General features: G+C 38.3%; 5 gene segments (V, D, J or C); 2 read left to right on the top strand and 3 right to left on the bottom strand.

The window, feature by feature from the left end:
- Positions 1-2,631: 2,631 nt before the first annotated feature.
- LOC134644661 (Ig kappa chain C region, B allele-like) lies at positions 2,632-6,341 on the bottom strand. The segment is given in 4 exon segments: positions 2,632-2,951; positions 4,103-4,137; positions 4,500-4,597; positions 6,279-6,341. Coding segments are annotated over 4 exon segments (516 nt in total).
- A 3,032-nt stretch (positions 6,342-9,373) lies between these two features.
- LOC134644660 (Ig kappa-b4 chain C region-like) lies at positions 9,374-11,126 on the bottom strand. The segment is given in 2 exon segments: positions 9,374-9,696; positions 11,090-11,126. Coding segments are annotated over 2 exon segments (360 nt in total).
- LOC134644659 (Ig kappa chain V region 3381-like) lies at positions 11,125-17,293 on the top strand. The segment is given in 3 exon segments: positions 11,125-11,176; positions 11,269-11,388; positions 16,983-17,293. Coding segments are annotated over 3 exon segments (483 nt in total).
- Positions 17,294-18,580: 1,287 nt separating this feature from the next.
- On the bottom strand, positions 18,581-19,870 carry LOC134644657 (immunoglobulin lambda constant 2-like). The segment is given in 2 exon segments: positions 18,581-19,089; positions 19,732-19,870. Coding segments are annotated over 2 exon segments (462 nt in total).
- Positions 19,871-20,452: 582 nt separating this feature from the next.
- On the top strand, positions 20,453-20,931 carry LOC134644656 (immunoglobulin kappa variable 1D-16-like). The segment is given in 2 exon segments: positions 20,453-20,504; positions 20,597-20,931. Coding segments are annotated over 2 exon segments (387 nt in total).
- Positions 20,932-21,738: the final 807 nt, after the last annotated feature.

Genomic DNA, 21,738 nt, shown 5'->3' with positions numbered 1-21,738 from the left:
TCTTTTCAGTTTTTAAGAATACTTAAAATGAAGTGGCACTATTTAGGGTCTGTATCATTTGATATTGTGGTTGCTGATTTCTTTTCTCATGTATTAATCACATATTTTAATCATGTCACTTTAGTATGGCAAAATCACTCGTGTCACCAGTATGCATGCATGTGGAATGTTATCATAAGTGGGCCCCAGGTTTTATTGCACCTTCACAGAGGGTTCATTGTAGACTTGAAGATCTCCAGACATCCTGGTCTTAGGGAGGTGACAGCCTCTGGATGTCTGGAGTTTTGATCTCCTCCATACCTGCTTCATGCCCTGGTGGACGGGGCTGTGGCTCCCCACACCCTCTAACAGATCATTACATGTAGGAACCTTTTAAAAACAAGCGCGTCCATGCTCACAGGTGTACACACGGGTGCTCAGACACACAAACTACACCCTTTTTGGCTCCTCCCTTAAAGCACACTGTGCGCTGTCGATCTTACGTGCTGCACAATAATGTTTAACATTTAGTATTTACTGTTATATTCCCATAGATCATCATGATGTTGTTTATTCTATTGCTCTCGTCTTCTTCTGCTTGTTTTCTTTTTTTCTTTCTCAACAGGTGATCCAGGTGATTGATATATGTATTTTTGGTCTGCTTATTTGGTTGGTTTTTGTTTTTTGCCCTTTATCCCCGTCCCTCTTCTCCGCTGTTTTTTCCCCTCTTTCTTTCTCCCTTTTGTTTTCCTCATTCAAGTCTGTCCCGTATCCAGCAAGTGAAAATAAAAAATAAAATAAACAATAAAAGGTGAATCAAATAGACCATTACGGCAAGGCTGGGATGGTCCATTTGGTAAAGTAAATCCGTTGGGCATCTTTCTTCGCCTTGTTAGGAAATCAGTTTCGCCCCGGTTCTTTGATTCGTCGAGGGATCCAGAAAACACCGGAACTCAGTAGTTATTTTTACAAAATCTTTATTCATCTTTATTCACCTTCATTTAAGCATGCACTTCTAGAAGGGAAGACGAGGCCGGTGTCCCTCTGAAACAATCTTCACCCCTTTGTTAGTTCCACCCAGCTTTATAGGAGCGACCCCATCATAAATCCCCATGTGTGCTGCAAACTCTGTGTCTGTGTCTATGTGCACGAGCACATGAGTGCCTGTGTGTGCGCGTACCCGCGTGTCTATGTGAGTGCACGTGAGTGAGTGTGCATGTGGATGTGTGAGTATATCAGTTAAAACACTGTGGGTGTGTGTCTCTTCCTAGGGGCCATAAATACCATCTCCCCTCCAGACCACAGTTATCAAGTTAAATGTTGAGACCCCCACACAGGTATCCTCTGGGGAATTTCCACTCAGCATTAACTCCTCTTTGTATTACTTTCACAGTTCAACTGGGGAGGGTCTCCTAAGATCTACTCCTAAGTTCATGACACAGTCAGGCCTTTATTTATATCCAGGGCAGTGTCAGTGTCTCTACCATAATTCTACATTCTATCTTAACACATTTCTAAACTCTAAAATAAGCTAAACATTCCTACAGCCTTTAGACAATAATTCTGATGGCAAAAGAGCCAAACGGGACAGGTTTAAAAAAATAAATTAACAAATTAAAAAAAGGGAGGTGACAGCTAAGCAGAAAACAAGGTCATAATTCTCTATGTGAGGGAGGGGGTTTAAGGATGGGGCTGATGGTATTGCCCCCCCCCCTCCCCCCGTGAAATGACCTAACCTGTAAGAGTTTGTGGTATGTTTTGTCTGTCTCTGTGTATAAAGGTGCAAGGACGACGGCCAGAATTCAGAGATGATCCTAGTGTTCTGGCTGCGATGCTTCTCTCCACATTGCAATGTGTTTAAAATGCTCACTGGGTGTGTTGCAGGTTATTGTTAAAATTTCCATAACAATATTTACCTCACAACATCGCTGTACATAATGAGGTAATATAAAAATAAAATTATTTTGTAGAGAATATTGAATTAATCACATTGTTATAAAGAGAAATAAGACATTTGGAATAATTGGGTAGAAGTTGCTGATTTACATATTTGATTATGAGCACACTAACTAAGATACATTCTACACTGACATTTTTGAGCTTTTATTTTCTAAATCTCTTCATGGTTTTAATTTCAAGTGAAACATTTATTTACTGAATCAAACTCAAGTTATTTATTTTTCCACAAGAGTAAAATTTGGAGATATTATCTTCCTGCTAAAAGATATAAACAGCCTTCTTTCAGCTTTTCCATTAATTTCAAAAGATGAACACATATTTGATTTGTCCCAGATGTTCAGGCCAGATGCAGCCCTGCCATTTTCATCTCCTCCCAGACTTGATTTTTCATGTGTTAGGCAAACAGGTTAACTTATAGTAAACAACACTGAAATTATAGAACAACTATATTTAAAAATAAGACAAAAATACTTAATAATATGGATCACTGCAAGCTTTATTGGCAAAAATATGAATCATTAATATGGCAGTTATTAGGCACACTCACATCCAGCTGCTACACGTGTCACTGTGTAAGTTGTTGTTATCAAATAATTTCATCTGCAAACTTTCAAACTCATATTGATCAGAGCAGCAGGGATGTATCTCCTGCTTCCTCACACTAAGCTCCTGTCCTGGACTTCAGCAGCCCCTCTAGCCCTCACACCGGTTCTTGAGGAAGGACTTGGCCTGCCGGTGGTCATGATGGTTCACCCTGCAGGAGAACACCTCTGCGTTCATCCAGTTCTCTTGGCTCAGCATCAGGGTGCTGCTGCTGCTGTAGCGACTACTCTTCTCTTCTTCTAAGCTGTTCAGGACCCCCTCTGTCACCTCTGTGCCATCTACTTCCCATCTCACTTCAGCTCCCTGAGGAGAATAGCCGGTCAGCAGGCAGGCCAGTGTCACTGGGCCTCCAGAGAGCTTCTCAGAGGAGGGTTGAAGCAGAGAGACTGAGGGTCTGACCATGGGGCCAGCTGGAGGGAAGATCACAGACACACAAGGAACAGATTAACTTCTACTGTAGGACAGAGAGCTGACACGACACAGTTATGATACATGACAGAGATTAACAGGCCTGTGGATTAACTGTATGATGATATTGTGATAAAACAGAGCAGAGAAACTGAGAAATGGAGGATATTAGGCTTTAAACAAGTATAAATAATTAGTGAATGTGCTGCTGTATTTGTTTACTTGATGATAAAATTGAAATGTGTACAGGAAATGTTAAAGTTTGTCATCTGTTTGTTTCACTTCCTCTTCATCACATAAGAGTAACGAAATGTAAAGTCAACCGTTAAAGTGCATCTGTACGAAAACTAATTCATTTAGTCAACAGCATAAAATGTTATATCCAACATGCTGTCAAACATTTCAGTGAAATTCCTCATATCACATTTTAAGTAACAGCTGAGCATTACAGTTATGATACATGACAGAGATTAACAGCACCGTGGATTTACTGTGTGAATTTTACCTTGATCAGACTGAGGAGAGGAGGTAATAAATAGCAGAACATAACGCTTTAATAAAATTGTGTTTTTACACTCAATTAAAGTCTTTGTAAAAATTACAATAATTCAGAGTAAATGTCTTGTTGTTACAGGTATATTCTTGATGGAAAACAAACAAAGCTGGACTTTGTCATCTGTTTGTTTCACTTCCTTTTTACTACATCAGACTAATAAACCATAAACTCAGCGATAAAACCGTTAATCTGTGAATGAATAAAAGATCTTCAAGGCAAGAATATTTTTATCCTGCTGACTGTTTGTAGAAATAAATAGAATCAAAGTTTCTTAGTGCTATATTTTCAGTCTGAGAATTAGTGAAAAAAATATTTATTCACAGAAAAACGCAAAAAGAACCCCAACCGTTAATTAAAATTGATTAACTCAAAACATTACTTACATTTTCAGTACTATATAAACATTCAGTCGCGATACTGTATTATAGATTCAAACTTTGTGATACCAAGGTTTCAATAACAGCTACTATGACTAAACCCAATCATATACACACATAAAACACCCAGAATAAAATCTTGTTTAAATGGATTCTCAGGACATATTTCAAATAGTAATAGTATAATATTTTGTAGTAATGAGGAGATTTAGATACTTACAGTGAATGATGAGTTTGGTTCCTCCACCAAAAGTCCTCCACAGTGATACAAACTCATTAATTGGCCGTAAAAAAAAAAACCTCCCACACTCTGATCAAACATCTAACCCTTAAAAATCATCTCTTTTAAAAGCATATATATATATCGTTAGATGTATAAAATACATCTAACGATATATATATATATATATATTTTAAACAATTTATGATCATTTTCATCATTTTTCTTCTGCTGGTTGATCCAAAAACGTTAAATATATAGTTGTCAACAAATGTGGCATTTTAATCAAGATGTAAAAACAATGATCTCATCTTTTCTGATCTATTTGTCAGCATTCTGTTAGAATCAGAATTATATCATATTAATGCATTTAGATATCGAAAGTATTTCTTCTCACTTTGTTTTCAGTGTGTTGAGAGCAGAGAAATCATTTCCATAGAGAGGAGGCTTTGCATCATCAGCTGATCCTCCAGAGAACTGAGAAGGTTTATAGTCCTGTGAGTTCAACACTGCAGGACTCACATCTGTAAAAAGTACTATAGCTTACCAGGGTAAATTAGACTTAACAGTTACTATACACAGTAATGGACTTCTATATATTTTACACAAGATTAAAACTTTGGGTGTAATATTCAGATATTTATTTATTAAAAGCTAGACATTTTAAATGAGAATAAAAAAGAAAAATATGTCTTCGTGCCCCCTTTTCCCTGTTCATGCCCTATCGGCCCCCCTGGCTAAACTTTGCTAGATCCGCCCCTGCACAGTTACCAGCCGTCAGCTACGTAGAAAAGGATCCTGGTCTAGAAAGTAATATTAAATAAATTCTAACAACAGCTTATCAAGGTTAAACGTTCTGCTGTTGTTCAGCCGCTGGTTTCCTCTTTCTGGTGAGAAGTGGGCCAAAAACAAAGAAGAGACAGACTCGCAACAGAAAGCTGATCATTAAGCAGTTTCACGATTGAAGTAGCAGCAGGTAGAGGCAGTCGCTCCATATGTCGGTTGTTAAGCTTAACGTGGGAATGCTTTACTAACGTTCAGAGATGAACTTACACACTTGCTTTACTTCTCTGGGATAACTTCCTCGGAGATGAAATGCTGGTTTGGTAGGGAAGCTCCAAATACACACAGCCGCTCTATCACCTGAGGCATACTGCTCTGACGTGCTACGGTTATGAGCCGAGTAACGCGTGTAGCAAGTTTTGTGAGGTGCTTTTTTGATATTTAATGGATTGGATTATATTTTTTATTTCTCGCCGATATCCGATCCAGTAATTTAGGTCAGTATCGGACCGATACCGATACGTAATATCGGATCGGTCCATCTCTAATACATAGTGCTTTCTAAGTACATTCACACACATTTATACTCCGATGGATGCATCAGAGAGCAACTTGGGGCTAGTATCTTGCCCAAGGATACTTGACATGCAGACTGGAAAAGCCAGGGAGCAAACCACCAACCTTTCGATCAGTAGGTGACCTGTTCTACCTCCTGAGCTACAGCCAACCTCGATAAATTCCCCCTGGCTTCTTTCTATTTGCGTTTACATATGTATTTGCAGCAGTAGTTGGTGCTTTATATGAACAGATGATTCAGATTTTTTTTTTTTACGTTTATAGTCCTACTAGGCTTATGGATCATAACAAAAAAGATCTGTAGTATTATTAAATCTATTACACTGACAACACAGAAATCAGTCATATTGTATTATAATTATTATTTGATTATTATTATTTGATTCTGGTGTTACTTTGCACCTGATAAATTGCTCTAATAAAATAATCTGCATCAAAAAGTCTAAATTGTTGACAATTCCACTTCAGCCTTTTATGGGGACATTTGAGTATTAATCCACATTAGTATAAACAGCTCTTACAGGTTACTCCAGCCTTCTAAAAGAAACAGACCCCTGGGGCTCTCTTTTCCAAACCACTACATTGAACCTAGTTATTCCCAGCACACTGATCAAGAGGTAGTAATGGGCTTATTCCCTCACCCCATCTAAGTTTTGTATTGCTTCCTGAGTAAAACTCTTACAATCAGAGATTTAGTTAGACTGCGAGCCGATTGGTGCTGGCAGTGTTCTTCTCTCACACACAGTTTTTATTTCCTTCTAAAAATTTTGAAATTTATATTGATCCGAGTGTGCTCATCTCACACTGAGGTCCTCACCTGGGCTTTAGCATTCGCTGTACCCTGCACACTGTCTCCTACAGAGGGACTGTCTGTGGTCATGATGGATGATTCTGCAGAGTCCACTTCTCCTTTCAACCAGCTCTACCAGCTTAGCTTCAGTGTGTTACTGCTGCTCTTCTCCTTCGAACTGGTCAGAATCGTCTCTGTCACATTTGGGGGACCACAGGCCCTAGTGGAGGTGAGAGCAGAGAGAAATGAGGAGCTTGCAAATTTAACTCATAATGAACACTAGAAATGGGTAAAAAGCTTGACAGCCTTTCATTCAAGAGTCATAGCAGTCAACCACAGTAAGATTTAAAATTCATGAATATTTAGATTATTGTTTATGTTGCTGTAAGTCATTAAAAAACACTTAAGGATGCAAAATGACAAGTTGCTTTCCAAATTTCTTTGATTTTAACTGATATATTCTCTGTTTTTCTTCCCTCAAGACTGAAATAATTTTATTTATCATTTCAGACTCCTTTGACAATAACTTTTTTTTTTTAAAACTCAAACCAATAAAGCAAAGTCTGTCAGTCTTGAAGGGACTCTCACCATCGGCTCTGCAGGAAGTTCAGATATTGATAATGATCTCAGTTGGTACCTTCAGGAACCTGGACACCCTCCAAAGCTCCAACCACAAAACTTTGTACATACTTGGCATTAAATTGCTTGTCAGGAACTCCATCTTGATTCAGTGGCAGTAGATCTAGTTCTCAGTATGCTTCAACCATCAGTGATATTCAGGCTAAAAATGCAGGAGATTTTTACTGTCTGGGCTTCTATAATGATGACACATTTACACAGTGGCTTAGAGCTGTGGAAAACTCCTTTTATAAATCCAAATAAGAATTTATCAGAAAAGATCAATGATCGTTTGGAATTGAAAGAATAATGATAAAATAAAATTTTAAAAAATTCTACAGAGAGATGAGGGATGATTTCACTTTCGCTTGTTATGCTTCACTGATCCTAGACCAGTTTAAAAAGAACCAGCAGGAAACATCTGTACAGAGTCTCTGATAGTTATTCATGACAATGATGATAATGTTACTTACTCAACTGCTGATCACACTCATGCTCAGACTTCAAGGTGAGGAGTGATGTGGTTCTATTATGTTCTCTGTTACTCTGTAATTTACATCACACTGTCATTTTAATAAAGCATAATTTCCAGGATCAGATGCCAGTCCATCTGTGACTCAGTCTCCTGTATTTAAGGCTGCTGCTTTGCGGCAGACGGTCTCTCTGAGTTGATCTCAGCTGGTATCTACAGAAACCTGGACAGCTTCCCAAACTGCTGTTTAACAAAATCAGCAGATGCAAATCTGGTACTCCAAGTCATTTCAGCAGCAGTGGATCTGAGCCTGAGTTCACTCTGACAATTGTTATGACCCGGCTCAAAAGCTACAACATGAAAAAGGAGATGAATACCAGAGTGTTACTAAGAAGAGGTTTTATCTTAAAATGGCATAGCAGGTTGGCTAAAATGGCCACCAAGGCAAAGACCAGTGAGCCTTCTGGAAAGACTGCCTCAAGTATGCTTTTATTCACACCTGACTAGGTGTGGCCAATTAGCAACAACTGAACACACTGAGGAGATTACGGGCTGCAGAGGGGCGTAACACCTCCTGCCTCAGAAGGGTTCCTCTAGGACCCCTAAATTTATTAAAAGCCCCTCTGGACCTTGATCCCTCAAACATAAGCTTGAGCCAAAGCACAAACTTGAGCACTTTATTACCAGTTCTCCTAACACAAAACTAAATACTCACATTTCTTTAGTTGGCATTTTTAACTGGGTATACCCCTGCATGAAGATTTTGAAGTTACCACTCTGAACGCACAAAAAGAAACATGTGACCAACACAAAGGAGCACAACAGTCAAACCCAAAACGATTACATGACCTGCTACAACACAAAACCAAAAGTAGCAACAAATAATCACAACCAAGTGATCTGTTGTCTCCCCCACACAAATGGTCACATACAAGTGGCCCTATACCACAACAAGTTACTTTAAACTCCAAAGTTCAGTAAAGCAAGCATGCTAGCGACCAACCACAAACAGAGAGCTATGGCCACACAATGATCACTCAAAAGTGATCTAACCAAAGTAGCCACATTCTCCGCAACACTAAAGGCCACAGCACAAAACACTCACCACACAAAGATCTCATTAGCATCCATCAACACTGACATATTAGATGCACACACGGTGTACATGCTGTGCCAACTTAAAAACGGCCTACCTGCCTCACCCTTAAGACCATAGTTAACGAATGTCTTAATCCCCTGCCAAGTTTGGTGCCACTGATTCACTTTGAGCAGCTACCAACCTTAAATGCTAAATACAAAACTTTACCTGTCTAGTCTCACACTGATGAGTTTGGTTCCTCCACAAAAAGTCCACCACAGTGATTCAAAGTCATTAAGTGGCCGCACAAACACCTGCTGGACTCTGAACAAGCATCTAACCACTTTTTTTTCTAGTAAAGCAAACATTTTAAAACCTCTGTGTTGAAAAAACTGTTTACCACCAAATCATTTTCATTTCTTTTGAGATTGTTTCTGTAATATTTCTTAATTGGTTAAGTTATAAAAATGACTTTAAATCACAATAAAAATGTAAAATCATGGTTTAAAAATGAAAACAAGAGAAATAAGAAAGTCTCTTGAAATAACCCTGCTGTTTTACGGCTTTCAGCTTTGTGAAAATCCAGGATCGTGGACTCTGTGGTGAAGCACTGACAGGTGCTCTGTCTAAAGCAACTAACAGTGGATTGTGCAAAGCAGCAAAATACAACACATCTCTCAGAAACATTGACATTTGAACAGCAGAGAAGTCAAGAATGAGTAGGTTTGGTTACTTAAAGAATAAAAGGATAAAACATTATGTGATTTTTCATAAACTGGGATTTTATTTTGTGCTGCAGACTTGATTTTTATAGCATGGTTTGAAAACACAATATGAATAAACAGATGATATCTGCATGCACAATAGACAATAGAGAGTCATGAAAATTAAAACAAACGAAACATGTAGCTTCATCAAACACATCATATGCAAACAGGAAGTGTTGCTGAAGCTCTACTCTGAGCAGTGGTCAGAGTCCAGGGTTTGACTGACGGGGCTCTGTCCACTCAGACTGGCCTCACAGCTCACTGAGCCCGCCTTCCTCCACTGGTCTGCAGAGAGGCTCAGGGTGCTGCTCCAGCTGTAGCGGCCATCTGTCCCCAAGACCTCCAGGCTGTTTGAAACCCCTGAGGATGTGCTGGTGCCCCCCACCTTCCAGCCCAGCTTCCAGTTTGAGGGGAAGCCCCCGGTGGCCAGACACACCAGAGTGGCACTACTTTGTTTGTCTTCCTCTTTGGAGGGAGGGAGGACTGTGAGGGTGGGTCTCACCACACCCACTATAGGAGAGAGAGGGGAGAAGAGCAACCAAAGACATAAGAATGAAAGCAGGAAAGAAATACCTACATGGTTTTTAATCATTGCTGATTGCCGAATATTATTATTTCTGTAATGTTTTACAGTCAATAACTCATCTATGTGACAATTTTTAATGTTACACTGACAGAGTTGAAACCCTCATGTACAGTTTAAACTTTGTCATCTGCTTCTCTCACTTCCTTTAAACTACAAGTACAATCAATCATCCATGAACTCAAAGCTGGTATGTGTTTACTGAGAGTTTTTATTTTGGAGGGATTCCATAAATTAATGTTTGGAAAAAAGTTATTTTCAAAATAAAAACAATAAAGAAATAGATGAACATATTTCACAATTAGAGGTTGAAAATAACCAAACCTGAAATATTTTAACTGGAAAAAACTAAAAAGACATTAATTAACTTTTCAGAGAACCCTAAAATGAAAAGGGAACAAAAGATATTTTGGTTTTTTGTGTTGTTTTTTTTTTACATAAATTCTGATATTTGTAAATCTGAATGAGTTCTGATTTTTGGGAAGTTATTTTGCAGACTGTGAGATCAACTTTGTTTTATAAATAATGAAAATGATCAACAACAATAAACCAAACTTAATCAAATATCTTTTAAAAATGTTATAAAATGTTTTGTAAATCCTTGTAGTTGTGAAAAGTAAATATTTCTGGTACTTACAGTCAACGATGAGTTTGGTTCCTCCACCAAAAGTCAACTACAGTGATACAAACTCATTAAGTGGCCGTACAAAAACCTCCTGCACTCTGAACAAACCTCTAACCACTGAAAATGAACCTTTTTTTCGTGTAAAACATCACAGTACACCTTATTAAATACAGAAGATGACTTCACTAAAGTGACTTAAAAGTATGTGATGAATTTAAGTCATGATTATCATAATTGTATTTTTAGTATTAAGAACTGAAAGATAAAACTTAATTTTAACATTACACATATTTATTTAAAAAAACACACGTGCACAAAAATGTTTAAAACAGCAAAGAGAAACGCTTCAAGAAATATGAATTCCGAAAGTATGACAAAATAATAAAGACAGTTTTACAGGTATATTGGATTTGTTGATACCAACATCAGAAGTAAACATACAAACCAGAGTGCGATTTTAATCTAGGTGTTAAAAATACGTAAATATGTCTCCAATATATTTTTCTCTATTCCATAAAAACATTAATGGTATTAGTTCAATACAATTTTTCTTTTGATTTTGTGCCCCACATTTCCTTCAGTGTGTTGAGAGCAGAGAAATCATTTCCATAGAGAGGAGGCTTTGCATCATCAGCTGATCCTCCAGAGAACTGAGAAGGTTTATAGTCCTGTCAGTTCAACACTGCAGGACTCACATCTGTCAGTCAACACAGCAGAAAGCACAACCACCATGACTCTCATCACCATCCTCATCTGGACGCTGACCTGCTGCTGTTTTACAGGTTCATTCACTCAGCAACATTTCAAACATGATGTGCTGCTTTTTCTCTCATTGATTTCTGCTGATAAATGAATGATTTGTTTTTGTCTGCAGGATGCAGCGGTCAGGTGACTGTGACTCAACCTCCAGTAGTGACGTCTACTCCTGGAAACACTGTGACTCTGACCTGTAGGACCAGCCAAGCTGTTTACAGATGGTCTGATGGTAATGAGGGTATGGCCTGGTATCAGCAGAAGTCTGAACAGACTCCAAAGCTCCTAATAAAATTAGCAAAAACGCTTCAGTCAGGAACACCATCTCGGTTTAGTGGCAGTGGAAGCAGCTCTGACTTCTCTATGACCATCAGTGGAGTTCAGGCTGAAGATGCAGCAGTTTACTACTGTCAGAGTTTCCATGTAATAAACAGTGCTGAAGTGTTCACACAGTGATTTGTAGTCATACAAAAACCTCCCTCAGTCAGACTTCAGAGACACTGAGCTGTTACAGCAGGAACTGACTGCAGCTGCTGAAGAGGGAGAAACTCTGACACAGACCACTGAACACAGTGACTTCACCAAGCACTAAATACTCATCTACACTTCTTTGGGGGAATTTTTTTAAATAAGGATTTATTTTTAAACATATGGTTCCACCAATTCACAGTTTTCTTGTTTCTTTTTTACATTCCCCTAATTGTCACATTACATTAAGATTTTATAGTTTGTTTTTGTATTTTTTAAGCTTTATATTCCCAATATCGTCCCATGAAGATCATTAAAGCTTGAACGAAGCTTTAACTTGTAGTTGTCAACACTTTTTAGCAGTGATCTCTCTCACACAAAGTTTTCTTTAAAACTCATAGTCATGCCCTGGGCTGGAGCCTCTCTGATCTTTGCATTATCACAGATCTACTTTCAACCAATTCTCTTGGCTAAGCCTTGGAGTGCTGCTGTATCAGTAGTTCTGTCAGTACAAAACCTGAAGTACCAAATGGGCAAGCTGTGGTTATCGCAATAAGCTCATGTTGACTATCGTGGGTGTCAGTCTGTCATATGTAAGGAATCATGATCTCATCATCAGATCATGATGAGATTAGAGTTAATAACCTTTCCTGGCACTTGACACCAGGTTCCTTCTTTGGTTTTTTGGGTTACATAATGTGGATTAAACATGTGCATGTGACAAAAAGAAAAAAGAAGTTTAATAGAAGTTTAGGTAGTATGTTTTGCCAGCACACCAAAGCCATGTTCCTGTTTTGTTTTTTTCTAAAAAAAAAAAAAAAATTTGATTGATTGTCAGCAGATGAAAACACTGTAATTCACTTTTTTCTTTTCCATATATATGTATTTTTTTTCATTTAGTGTGACTGCATTTGCAGCCATCACACACAGAGACAGACATTATTTACTTGCTATGCAAAAGGACTGTAAGAAGGTCTGTATTTACACTGATCAGGCATATCATTATAACCAATGACAGGGAAAGTGAATAACACTGATTATCTCTTCTTCTTATCTTATCTCACAGTTTGTTGTGTGTGTGGCTGCAATGCCACAGACCAGTCAGGGTGCCCACCACTAAAAGCGCCAACAATGGGCATGCCAATGTGGTCTGATTAATCACATGTTCTTTTAAATAACATGTGTGTGCATTGCTTAACTGGAGAACACCAGGATTCACTATAGGAGGAAGAGTGATCTTTTTGGGAAACCTTGGGTCCTACCATCCATGTGGATTCTACTTTGGCACTTACCTCCTACCTAAGCATTGTAGCAGACTTTTCATAGAAATCATATTCCCTATTCGCTGTGGCCTCTTTCAGCAGGATAATGTGTTCTCCTGCAAAGCAAAAATGGTTCCGAAACGGTTTCAGGAGCACAACAATGAGTTTGCAGTGTTGACTTTGTCTCCACATTCTCCAGATTTCAATCCCAACAAAACATGTGTGAGATGCGCTCGAAAAACATGGATCACAATCCATGGATGCCCCACCTTACAACTTACAGGAATTGAATGATACAGCAGGACACTTTCAGAGATCTAATGGAGTCCATGTCTCAACTGTTCAGGGCTGTTTTAGCAGCAAAAATGGGACCAACCAATAGCAGGCAAGTTTTTTGCCTGATTGATGTAGTCCTGCTGAAGACAATTCCAGTTCTGTATTAAAGAGCAGGAAGAATAAGTCTGAGTTACAGCAGGATGATTAAGTTAGTTTAAATGAATCAACACCCCCAAGAATCCTTGAAGGGGGCGGTGTGGCAGCAATTTCCCACACCAGCTTATTAACCAGCCACAGACCAAGACAGAGTTTTAATTCATTTCAAAGCCTGATGCTTAGCCTTGTTCACCCTAGCTGGAAAACCCCCCCAAAAAACGTCTTATTTGTTCACATCTATCATCCACCTGGGCCTTACACAGAGTTTCTGCCTGATTTCTCAGACTTTTATCTGATTTAGTGCTCAGCTCAGATAAAATGATTATTGTGGGTGATTTTAACATTCATGTAGATGCTAAAAATGACAGCCTCAACAAGGCATTTAATCCCTTATTAGACTCAATTGGCTTCTCTCAAAATGTAAAAGAACCCACCCACCACTTTAACCACACTCTAGATCTTGTTTTAACATATGGCATAGAAACTGAACATTTAACAGTGTTTCCTGAAAACCTTATCTTGTCTAATCCTTTTCTAAGTACAATAATTGATTACACAGCAGTGGAGAGTAGACTTCATCACAGTAGATGTCTTTCTGAAAGTGCTGTAACTAAATTTAAGAACATAATTCACTCACTGTTATCATCTTCAATGCCCTGTGCCAACACAGAGCAGAGCAGATATCTGAACGCTACTCCAACAGAGGTCGATCATCTTGTTAATAATTTTGCCTCCTCTCTAAGTATGACTCTGGTTACTGTAGCTCATGAGAAAAAGAGATCCTCAAATCAAAAGTACTTGACTCCGTGGTATAATTCTCAAACACGCACCTTAAAGCAGATAACTTATAAGCTGGAGACAAAATGGCGTATAACAAAGTTAGAAGATCATCATTTCGCTTTAGTTTGCTGCATTATAAGAAAGCCCTCTGTAAAGCTAGAACATCTTTCTATTCATCACTGATTAAAGAAAATAAGAACAACCCAAGGTTTCTCTTCAGCACTGTAGCCATGCTGACAAAAAGTCAGAGAGCTGTTGACTCAACCATCCCTTTAACGTTAACTAGTAATGACTTCATGAACTTCTTCACAAATAAAATTTGAACCATTAGAGAAAAGAAATACTCATAATCATCTCACAGATGTAATATTATCTACAGCTACTTTCAGTACCATTGATATTCATTTAGAGTCAGTTGGTATTTCTGAGTTAACTTCAGTAACTGCTTCCTCAAACCATCAACATGTCTTTTGGACCCCATTCCTACAAGACTGCGCAAAGAAGTCCTACCATTAATTAATGCTTCAATCTTAAACATGATCGACCTGTCTCTAGTAATCAGCTATGTACCACAGGCCTTCAAGCTGGCTGTAGTTAAACAGTTACTTAAAAAGCCTTCTCTTGACCCTGCAGTCTTAGCTAATTAGTCTTAGTTTCCTTTCATATCAAAAATTCTTGAAAGAGTAGTTGTCAAACAGCTAACAGATCATCTGCAGAGGAATGGCTTATTTCAAGAGTTTCATTCAGGTTTCAGAGCTCATCACTGTACAGAAACAGAATCTTCTTATGGCCTCCAGTGTTAGAGAGTAATGGAATGCATGTATCGGCATCACATATTTAATACAAAATATGGGTAAATGTATTTTGTTACAGTTACCATTTTAAAAGGTGTCCCTCACCGCAACCGGTCACAGCAGATGGCTATGGCAGCGCTTTTTGTGCCTCTATTATGAGCGCACATAAAGAAAATTTGCAAGCGCAAATGTTGCATTTTGAGGAGAAAATGATTTTGAGTGAAGAAAAGTTTAATTTGAGCAAACAAAATTCATTGTTGCGTGCAAGAAATGTATTTCAGTGTTTGCTAATATCCATATACACACATAATAACAGCTCCTCTCGCTGAGTTGTTGGTATTTGCTCTTGCTCAGATCTCTCCTCTGTGTGCTCACAGACATCTGCAGACCTAAAAGCTAAACAACCTGAAACATGGAAACGTAGCTGGAAAAACACTGGGGTAGATGAACAGGATGAGCAACAGGCATGATACACAGAACGATACGCAGACGCTCCGACAAAGAACAGAGGTAACCACGCACTAAATATACACACAAAAGTAAAAAGATAATGGCACACAGGAGGGAGACACAGCTGAACCTAATTAGAAAAGACAACAGTGAAGCAAAACCCAAAACACTGAAGACCGGACGTGGGTGTTTTAAAAGAGGTAAAAGAGGAAATACAAGACAGAAAGCCACAATTCCCAGAATAAAACTTAAAACAAAAACAGAAAACACTGGGTCGCAGTGTAACTGCTGAAGCTCTACTCTGAGCAGTGGTCAGGGTCAAGTGATGTTTCCAGTAACTCTGATTATAATGTTTGGCTTTCTGAGTCAGGGTGAGAATTATTTTATTTGTTTGTTTTTAATTCTGATCGTGATGTTCATGTTTCTCCGATTTAACCTGATACATTTTCTGTTGTTCTTTCTTCAAGATTCAAATCATTTTAGTTCTCATTTCAAAGTCATTTGCCAATAGTTTTCTGACTCTGTTAAGCCAAATCTGTCAGGCACTGTGACCATTAGTGCCACAGGGAGCTGCTGGACTTAGTTAGTACCTTTAGAAACCTGGACAGCCTCCCAAACTCAGGAACTCCATCTTGACTCCAAGGCAGCAGATCTGGTTCTCAGTACACTTTATCCATCAGTGATATTCAGGCAGTAGATGCTGGAGATTATTACTGTCTGGGTTACCATGGTAGTGAAGTGTTTACACAATGATTTATGGCTGTATAAAAAAATTCCTTCACTTTGGCTGAAGGCTGCAGGTGTAGAGTGTTCAACTGCAATGAGAATAACTAGCCCACTTAAACACAACACAAGTGTACCCCCCACCCCCAACCTACACACTTCATTTCAGCAACAGTGAAAGCTTTAGAAAGCTAAATGAGATAATAAGTGAACAATCAGCAATTTCAAATCAGCTCACAAGTATTTTTCATTAAGGCCATTGCAACTTAAGTTTAATAAATAACCACTGATGAACACTGATCCTGCTGTTTGTTAGAAAAATTACAAACATCCCTGATCTTTTGTTACTGAAAAAATTGAAAAATATCTAAACATTGTGACGCTCTATAAGTATTTCTATTGATTCTGATCCTGTAATAAACTACTGAGATGATGATCACTGATAACAGTGTTGACAGATTATTTCACTTTGCATCTAACAATCCCCCCAACCCACCACTCTCTCTCTCTCTCTCTCTCACACACACACACACACACACACACACACTCTCTCTCTCTCTCTCTCTCTCACACACACACACACACTCTCTCTCTCTCTCTCACACACACACACACACACACACACACACTCTCTCTCTCTCTCTCACACACGCACACACACACAGGTATTTGTTTGCAGGTTGTGTTTTGAATGCTTGCTGCGCTTCACTGATCCTAAACCAGTTTAAGAAGAAGCAGCAGGAAACGTCTGTGCAGAGTCTCTGACAGTGAGATTAATCATAATGATGATGATGTTGCTGACTTCACTGCTGATCACAATCGTGCTCAGACTTCAAGGTGATGAGTGATGTGGTTCTGTGTATTCTGTTATGTTGTACTTTACATCACACTGTCATTTTAACAAAGTAACATATTTTAATTTCCAGGATCAGATGCCAGTTCATCTGTGACTCAGTCTCCTCTATTTAAGGCTGCTGCTTTGGGGCAGACGGTCTCTCTGAGCTGTACAGCCAGTAAAGGAGTTGATGATGATCTCAGCTGGTATCTACAGAAACCTGGACAGCCTCCCAAACTGCTGTTTTATAAAATCAGCAGCCGTGAATCTGGTACTCCGAGTCATTTCAGCAGCAGTGGCTCTGAGCCTGAGTTCACTCTGACAATCAATGGAGTTCAGGCTGCAGATGCAGGAGATTACTACTGTATGGGAGTGTATGAAGGCCCAGTGTTCACACAGTGATACAGAGTCGTACAAAAACCTCCCTCAGTTACTATTTGCAGTGTTGCAGCTGTGAGCTTCTGATACAGACTCTGACATGCGTCACTGATTCACTGAGTCCACGTTCGGAGGTGGAAACTAAAATATTTATTCATTCCTGATCCCATCATTAAGAAGATTTTAAATTAAGTAACACTGTTTAGAATTTGCAACATATTATCCTTATTTCACTACATTTTGTATTAATTCTAATTTTCTGTGGATAATAAGGTAATATGAAAATAATTTTCTTCATACAGTACATTTTAAATCACAAAGTTATAAGGTGTTTCACATTTCAAATAAAATCAACTTATAAGAAATACATTTTTATATCACAGCACACATAAATACATATTTAAAACTAATTGGTGACAACAAAGGTCAAAATTAAACAGCCACATGATCAGGATAACTAAAACGAGCAAAAATTGCAGAAAAATGTATTTGGTTAATTTTATTAATTTGATTAATAAAATTTTAATATTAATTCTACAGTTTGCCAGAAGGCCACAAAGGGAGGCAAGAGAAGATCTGATGATCTGATGATACTTTGAGTCAGATTTTTGCAGTATTAATTCCTTGAGAAAACAAGACTGGATGGGCTTAGAGGCTCAAAATTCAAGTCTTAGTCAATAAACGGACAGAAAATTCATATAGGCATCAAAACCAAATATTGAACCCAGACCCTGTACACAGTTTTTAACTGAAATAAAAATCATCTACTTTGATTTTAACTTAACAATGATTGCATCTCATGCATGAAAATGTTGTTTTTGTTGTTTTATCAGTGTCCTACCACAGGGTTGTAATCAGGTGTTAAAGTTTTATTTGGGAGGTGGGAAGTTCAGCTGTAGCAGGGCAGCAGAGACTCAGCTACATTTGGCAATATATAAGACAATGTTCGATTAATGATGGCTATTTTCCAACTCCTCACCAGTATACAGCTGGATTTTAGTTGGTAACTTTATCTTTAGTTTCAAAGGTCAACAGCGATCGCCGACTTTGCACACAAATAAGCTTTTAAAAGCTTCTCGCCAAGAACAAAGCAAAAGTGATTTTTCTTAAGCTGTGATTTTATTTTGTGTTTGTTTTGTGTGTGCAAGAAAACATGTGGTGTTCTTTGATGATACTTTGAGTCAGATTTCTGCAGTATTAATTCCTTGAGAAAACCAGACTGGATGTGCTTAGACGTTCAAAAGATAAGATAAGCTTTTAAAAGCTTCTCCCCAAGAACAAAACAAAAGTGATTTTTCTTAAGCTGTGATTTTATTTTGTGTTTTTACTTTTTTTACACCATGTTTTTAAAGTCAACATGGATAATAGTAGCTGATAAACTTAGCATGCACATCAATAGAAAGTCAAATGTTTGCAGAAATATCGCAACAGCAGAAACACGTAGCTTCATCAAACTATAAAACACATCATATGCAGACAGGAAGTGTTGCTGAAGCTCTACTCTGAGCAGTGGTCAGGGTCCAGGGTTTGAGTGACGGGGCTCTGTCCACTCAGACTGGCCTCACAGCTCACTGAGCCCGCCTTCTTCCACTGGTCTGCAGAGAGGCTCAGGGTGCTGCTCCAGCTGTAGCGGCCGTCTGTCCCCAAGACCTCCAGGCTGGTTGAAACCCCTGAGGATGTGCTGGTGCTCCCCACCTTCCAGCCCAAATTCCAATTGGAGGGGAAGCCCCCGGTGGCCAAACACACCACAGTGGCACTACTCTGTTTGTCTTCCTCTTTGGATGGAGGGAGGACTGTGAGGGTGGGCCTCACCACACCCGCTGGAGAAGAAAAGGTTGAAGATAACCGAAAAAAGAGATACAAATGTACAAACACCTGAATAAATATATTGTTAGTGATTACTGATCAAACCTTTATTTTTTCATGATGTGCTATAGTTAATAACTCAACCCTGTGATTATTTTCTTATTTGAAACTGACAAAGCTAAAGCACTCATGAGAATACAGTTAAAATTTCACATCTGTTTCTTTCACTTCCTTTAAACTTCATTTAAAATTGATCAACCATGAACACAAAATTGATCTAAATATACTGAGTTAATTTCTTTTTTCTAATATAAGTCGACAAAACATAATTCAATATTTGTCTTCATTTCATAATTCATGAGTAAAAATACATTTTAAATCAAAGTCAGCTAAAACGTCACTAACACAGCTTTTAATATTGTAACCAGATAATATTTAAAGTGAAATGAACCAAAAAAAAACCATCAAATTTTTTTTCTGTAAGTTCAGTTCCTTAAAAGACTGAATGAATATTGATTTAAGAAAAGTTTCTTCCAAAATGTTGCCATGAAATTAATAATAATCACTGAATTTGATCAAAGTTCTGTTTAATAGATTTGTTTTAAATGTTTAATAAATACTATGTTTATCAAAAATTAGAAATTTCTGGTACTTACAGCCAACGATGAGTTTGGTTCCTCCACCAAAAGTCCTCCACAGTGATACAAACTCATTAAGTGGCCGTACAAAAACCTCCTGCACTCTGAACAAACCTCTAACCACTGAAAATGAACCTTTTTTTTTCAAGTAAAACATCACAGTACACCTTATTGAATGTAGAAGATGATTTTACTAAAGTGACTTAAAATTATTTAATGAATTTAAATCATAATTATCATTACTGTAGTTTTAGTATTAAGAACTGAACGACAAAACGTAACTTTCACATTCCTTTTCTCATATTAATTTTTTAAAACACACAAAACACTGTTTAAAACAGCAACCAGAAATGCCTCAAAAAATCATGAATTGTGAAACTATGACAATATACTTAAGAACACTATACAGGTATATTGTATTTGTTGATACCAAAATCAAAAGTAAACATACAAACCAGAGTGCCATTTTAATCCAGGTGTTAAAAATACGTCAATATGTTTCCAAATATGTTTTTCTCTAATGCATAAAATTATTAATGGTATTAATTCAATCAATTTTTCTTCTGACTTTGTGCCCACATTGCCCTCAGTGTGTTGAGAGCAGAGAAATCATTTCCATAGAGAGGAGGCTTTGCATCATCAGCTGATCCTCCAGAGAACTGAGAAGGTTTATAGTCCTGTCAGTTCAACACTGCAGGACTCACATCTGTCAGTCAACACAGCAGAAAGCACAACCACCATGACTCTCATCACCATCCTCATCTGGACGCTGACCTGCTGCTGTTTTACAGGTTCATTCACTCAGCAACATTTCAAACATGATGTGCTGCTTTTTCTCTCATTGATTTCTGCTGATAAATGAATGATTTGTTTTTGTCTGCAGGATGCAGCGGTCAGGTGACTGTGACTCAACCTCCAGTAGTGACATCTACTCCTGGATCCACTGTCACTCTGACCTGTAGGACCAACCCAGCTGTTTACAGATGGTCTGATGGTGATGAGGGTATGGCCTGGTATCAGCAGAAGTCTGAACAGACTCCAAAGCTCCTAATAAGATATGCGAAAAGGCTTCAGTCAGGAACACCATCTCGATTTAGTGGCAGTGGAAGCAGCTCTGACTTCTCTATGACCATTAGTGGAGTTCAGGCTGAAGATGCAGCAGTTTACTACTGTCAAAGTTTCCATGAAATAAACAGTGCTTATGTGTTCACACAGTGATTTGTAGTCGTACAAAAACCTCCCTCAGTCAGACTTCAGAGACACTGAGCTGTTACAGCAGGAACTGACTGCAGCTGCTGACGAGGAAGAAACTCTGACACAGACCACTGAACACAGTAACTTCACCAAGCACTAAATACTCATCTACACTTCTTTGGGGGAATTTTGAAATATTCACTCACTGTTATCATCTTCAATGCCCTGTACCAACACAGAGCAGAGCAGATATCTGAACGCTACTCCAACAGAGGTCGATCATCTTGTTAATAATTTTGCCTCCTCACTAAGTATGACTCTGGTTACTGTAGCTCATGTGAAAAAGAGAACCTCAAATCAAAAGTACTTGACTCACTGTTATAACTCTCAAACACGCACCTTAAAGCAGATAACTTATAAGCTGGAGACAAAATGGCATATAACAAAGTTAGAAGATCATCATTTAGCTTTAATTTGCTGCATTATAAGAAAGCCCTCTGTAAAGCTAGAACATCTTTCTATTCATCACTGAAATAAAATCAGCAGCCGTGAATCTGATACTCCGAGTCATTTCAGCAGCAGTGGCTCTGAGCCTGAGTTCACTCTGACAATCAATGGAGTTCAGGCTGCAGATGCAGGAGATTACTACTGTATGGGAGCTTATGTAGGCCAGCGCACACAGTGATACAGAGTCGTACAAAAACCTCCCTCAGTTACTATTTGCAGTGTTGCAGCTGTGAGCTTCTGATACAGACTCTGACATGCATCACTGGTTCACTGAGTCCACTTTCAGAGGTGGAAATTAAAATATTTATTCATTCCTGATCACAT

Source organism: Pelmatolapia mariae, linkage group LG16_19, assembly GCF_036321145.2.
Source record: "Pelmatolapia mariae isolate MD_Pm_ZW linkage group LG16_19, Pm_UMD_F_2, whole genome shotgun sequence".
NCBI classification, from domain to species: domain Eukaryota; kingdom Metazoa; phylum Chordata; class Actinopteri; order Cichliformes; family Cichlidae; genus Pelmatolapia; species Pelmatolapia mariae.
This window is presented reverse-complemented; position numbering and strand designations above follow the sequence as displayed.